Below are 4,218 nucleotides of genomic sequence, written 5' to 3' on the forward strand. Positions count from 1 at the left end.
ACTTTAGATCTCTTTGTTGTTTCTGTTCACTTCTGGTGATAATGAAGATATCAAATTCTGGAAGTCTACCAAACAGTTGCATTTTATTATGAACACGTATGATTTAAGTACTGCCAATAAATTCCATGTATTTAGTTCTGGTTGACATTTATGATGTTACTTAAAGAATAATAAATGCCTTAACTTGAAATATACACATGCTTTTTTAGGAAGTGAGCTGCATATCAAAGGAAGCATTTAGTAAGTTGTATGAGAACAAATATCTTTTATCATCTAGAAAGGTTAATGAAAGCTGTTATTGCATTTTCTGATTTTTTTTTTTATACTGCAGACAAATATGACACAAAAAGAGAGCGTTTGCTATCTAGAAGGGATCAGAGCAGAGAAAGTAAATTACAACACAATATTCCCTATGTATCTTAATTGCTATTACAATATTTATCGTTCATTTCAGTCTGCACTTGACAATTGAAGAACTTACTGAATGAGTTACTTCTGAAGCGTGCTGCAGCACACTTGCATTTCAACCTTTTACGCACAGAACGATTACTGCTGTCTTACTCTGTTGCATAAATGCTGAGCGCGACACGCTCGAAAACCACCCCGCTTGTTCAGATTCACCTCGTGTTTCCCCCGACCTATTTCACAGTCGATCACAAGAGGCGCGTTATGGCACACACGACAAAGCAGAGTTAGCAACTTGCATTTAGCATTCGTGAATTTCAGCCGCGACAGCGGGAGATGGGGAACTCTGCGGCAACCATCCCTTGCAGGAGCTGCTGGCTTGCACGTTCCTTCCGAACTCTCCCCTCATCCTCCCTCCATAAGGGGCCGGTTATCCATCCAGCCTGCACACCACTCGGCGTCCTGCAGTTCACGTGCAATGTACCGAACACAAACAAACCCGGCCCCACACGGGGCTTCGCGCTGCGAAAAACAAGACTCATTGACAAGTTTTCCAGGAGGGAGAAACCAACAGAGTTCCATTCAAGAAAACTGAACGTTTCGGGCATCTTTCCAGACTCTACTGAACAGCTCTCTCTTCAGTTAAAAAAAAAAAAAAAAAAAAAAAAAAAAAAAAAGTAGTTGCTTAAATCCAATCAACCCCAACCTAATGTTATTTGGAGCGAGGAAGAGATGGTTAAGAGGGAGAGAGAGAAAAGAGAGAGCGTAATCTGCAAGGCAGAAGGGCGCCTGCCACTCAAACACTGCCAAACATCGGTACAAAATATCCCTCAAAATCTGATTTTGTGTTTTTCTTTAGCACCTTTTTGTCGACAGAAAGCGGGAGGAAAGCGAAGTGCCGAGCAGCTAGAAAGCTGTGGTTTCTTTCTCTGGTGAAGTCTGCCAGAAGTGGAGGAGCTGGGCTTTGGAAAAGAAACAAGGTAGCTGATAGCTGAAGGTGTTTGTTTGTTTAAGGAAAAAGGGCTACGCTTTAATATTTAAGATCGCATGAAAGGCGAGCGAGCCCTCTATGCTACTGCAAAGGCATTGGTATGATTTAACTTCCATACAGACCAAAAGGGAGGGTTACATCGGCTGCGCAGAACCAAGTTGAGAAATTAAGACACGCTAAGGAACCACTATTTTCCTCCATTTCTTTAACGGGCGCCTGACAGCGAGCAGACATCCAGCGCACCCCCACAGAGAGGTTAGGCAAAGCGAGCGGCGCTCACTCCTCGGAAAGTTTCTCCCTGCAGCTTCGGAGAAACCTACCTGCTCTCTGGAAATGCAAGGCAGCGAGGGCCTCCGAAACATTTTGCTGCTGCCGTAGTAGCTGGCCGAAGTCTCCCCTAAGGACACGCAGCTCGATCTCCTCCTGGGTCTGATCACGGGCACTTTTTCCTCCGCGCAGGGCAGCCGCGGGTGCTGGGGATGCTGCTGGGGAGCCGCCCGGCTCCGGGCCGCCAGGACGCCGCGCTCGCCGCCGCAGAGGGCTAGGAGGCAGCCCGCCGCCCCGACGGAGCCGGCCAGCAGCGGGCGGAGGGCCGGGGGCAGCGAGTGGAGGCTGCCGAGCGACACCAGCCACACCAGGCTGGAGAAGAGCAAGACGAGGAGGCTCCGGCGGAGCTTCGGGGAGCTCTGCAGCAGGGTCAGCGCCGCCACCGAGCCCAGCACCGTCAGGAGCCTGCCCGCCACCATCTGCGGCTCGCCGGGGGCTCGGGGCTCCTCCTGGCGCCCCGCGGGGGGCAGCAGCCACTGCAGCGCCACGAAGTCCCCCGAGTAGCAGCACACGGGGAGCGCCAGCAGCCACCAGCGGGTCGCGCCGCCGCGGGCGAGGTGGCAGGTGAGGAAGAAGAAGGCGCAGGCGATGCTGAAGAGCGGGCTGAGGCAGCGGGAGAGGCTCAGCAAGGCGTGCAGCGGCCGGGGGCTCCGCCAGCCGCTCCCGTCCTGCTGGCCCCCGGCGCTGCCCCGGCCCGGCAGAGCCAGCAGCGAGAGGACGAGGGCGGCCAGGGCGGCCAGGCTGAGCAGAGCCCGGCAGCAGGACGAGGAGGAGGAGGAGGAGGAGGAGGAGGAGGAGGAGGAGGCGGCGGCGGGGAGCAGCAGCAGCGAGAGGAAGCTTCTCGGGGGGTCCTGCCGCAGGGGGGTCGCGCAGCTCCTCACGTAGCCGTTCCGCAGGCTCTCCGCGCCGCCGTCCGGCTGCTGGCAGTGCTGCGGGGCTCGGCCGGGGCCGGAGCGGGAGGCAGCGGCGGCGGCTTCCCTCTCGTCCCTCATGGTGGTCGGGGCGGCGGGAGGGGCAGGACGGGGCAGGGCGCGGGTCGCGCTAGCTCCGGCCCGGCCGCGCCTCCCTCATCTCCTCAGGAGAACGGCGCTGCGCCGAGCCGCGGCGTGTCCCCCGCGGGCAGCGGCGTCCGGAGCATGGTGGGGAGCGCCGGGGAAAGAGAGAAAAGGTAACGAGCCTCGCTCCCTCGCTCGGCTCTTCCCCCAAACGGACCCAGCGGGAGGGGCTCGCTGTCGCCTCCCAGCGCTCACCGGCGGCAGCGGACGCTGGCGGAGCCCCGGCGGGGGCGGGAGGCGGAGGCAGCACGGCCCCAGCACGGCCCCGTCCCGCCCGTCCCCCCTCCCTCCCAGCGCTGCACACGGCGCGCGCGGGAGCCCCTGCGGCGGCACGCGCCCCGGGAGCCGTTGGGCGCTAACTGCCACGCGCTAACGGCCGCACGGTAGCGGGGGCGGGCGAGGCAGGCGCGCGCCCAGCGGCCGCTGAGGCGCCGTCCCCGGGGCTGCGGCTCGCGCCCTTCCCGCCGCCCCCACCCCCCGGTCCCCGTCCCGCGGCCGGCGGGGAGCGGAGGAGCCCGAACCCGGCAGCGTCCCGGCAGCGGGAAGCTGTGAGGGAAAGTGCCTGAGGCAGGTCCCACAAACCCGCCCCGCGGCAGCGGCGCTGGCTGGGCGAGCTTGGGGGGCTCTCCGAGGCACCCGGCTGCCGTGGCTTTGCGGCACGCAAAGAATAGTAAAGTATTTTTCCTTGTCGGGACCGTCTGGGTCTTTAAGCACACGAGAAGTGAGTACGGGTAGCGGAGCTTTGTGCGCTTTTTTCAGCCCTCATTCACCGAGCTTGCAGGTCAGACCCCGGCTGCAGCCCAGGCTTGACCCTTTTTACAGCTAACCCCTCTAGAGCGGAATGCAGCCGTGGGTTTGGACCGGGCTGGTAGCGGTGGTCGGGCTGCAGTAAGCAGAGAGGCAGCTGGTGGGCTTTTGCACAGCTCTTTGGCTCATTCATCCTGCTCGTTTGATCTCCACAAGCGTAACTGCTTAGGGCTTTTAACATTCTGATTATAACTCTGCATCTTCAATCCCTCCGTTACTTACAGTGCCCTGCAGGACACGTTTCCACGCAGCACTGTGCTGCTTGGCCGGAGTCGGTCCGGAAGCAGGCCAGGTAAGTGGTCAGGCCATGGTGCTTTCTGCTGGCGTGCTGAACCAGGCTGCCTGGCAGCGACTGAGCGTCCGTGTGTGCAGCTCGCTGCCCGCCAGCAGCGCTGAGGTCGCGGTGTAACAGGAAGCTGCCGGGTCCGGGCCTAAGGGCTGACGATGTGCAGAACTCGTCCAGCGTGATTACTGACAGCAAATACAATGCGCAGTGACGAACGGAGTAACTGCTGTACGTCAGAAGTTGGAAATAAGTAGTGGTTTGTATTTCAAAAGGCGAGTCACATCGGCAGAACTTCAGTGCTGTCACAGGCCTCCTTCTGTTAGGAATACCTCCTGTGCCCTTTCCCA

At 58.7% G+C, this 4,218-nt stretch overlaps 1 protein-coding gene across 1 annotated transcript in view; it reads right to left on the reverse strand.

Annotated features, from left to right (window-relative positions):
- PDE3B (phosphodiesterase 3B) overlaps positions 1 to 2,715 on the reverse strand; it is an 87,502-nt gene extending 84,787 nt beyond the window's left edge. The window contains exon 1 of the mRNA XM_035326721.1: positions 1,717 to 2,715. Coding sequence (XP_035182612.1) covers positions 1,717 to 2,715 — 999 coding nt within the window. The remainder of the gene's footprint in view (positions 1 to 1,716) is intronic.
- Positions 2,716 to 4,218: the final 1,503 nt, after the last annotated feature.

The sequence above is a fragment of the Oxyura jamaicensis genome, chromosome 5 (genome assembly GCF_011077185.1).
Source record: "Oxyura jamaicensis isolate SHBP4307 breed ruddy duck chromosome 5, BPBGC_Ojam_1.0, whole genome shotgun sequence".
Taxonomy (NCBI): domain Eukaryota; kingdom Metazoa; phylum Chordata; class Aves; order Anseriformes; family Anatidae; genus Oxyura; species Oxyura jamaicensis.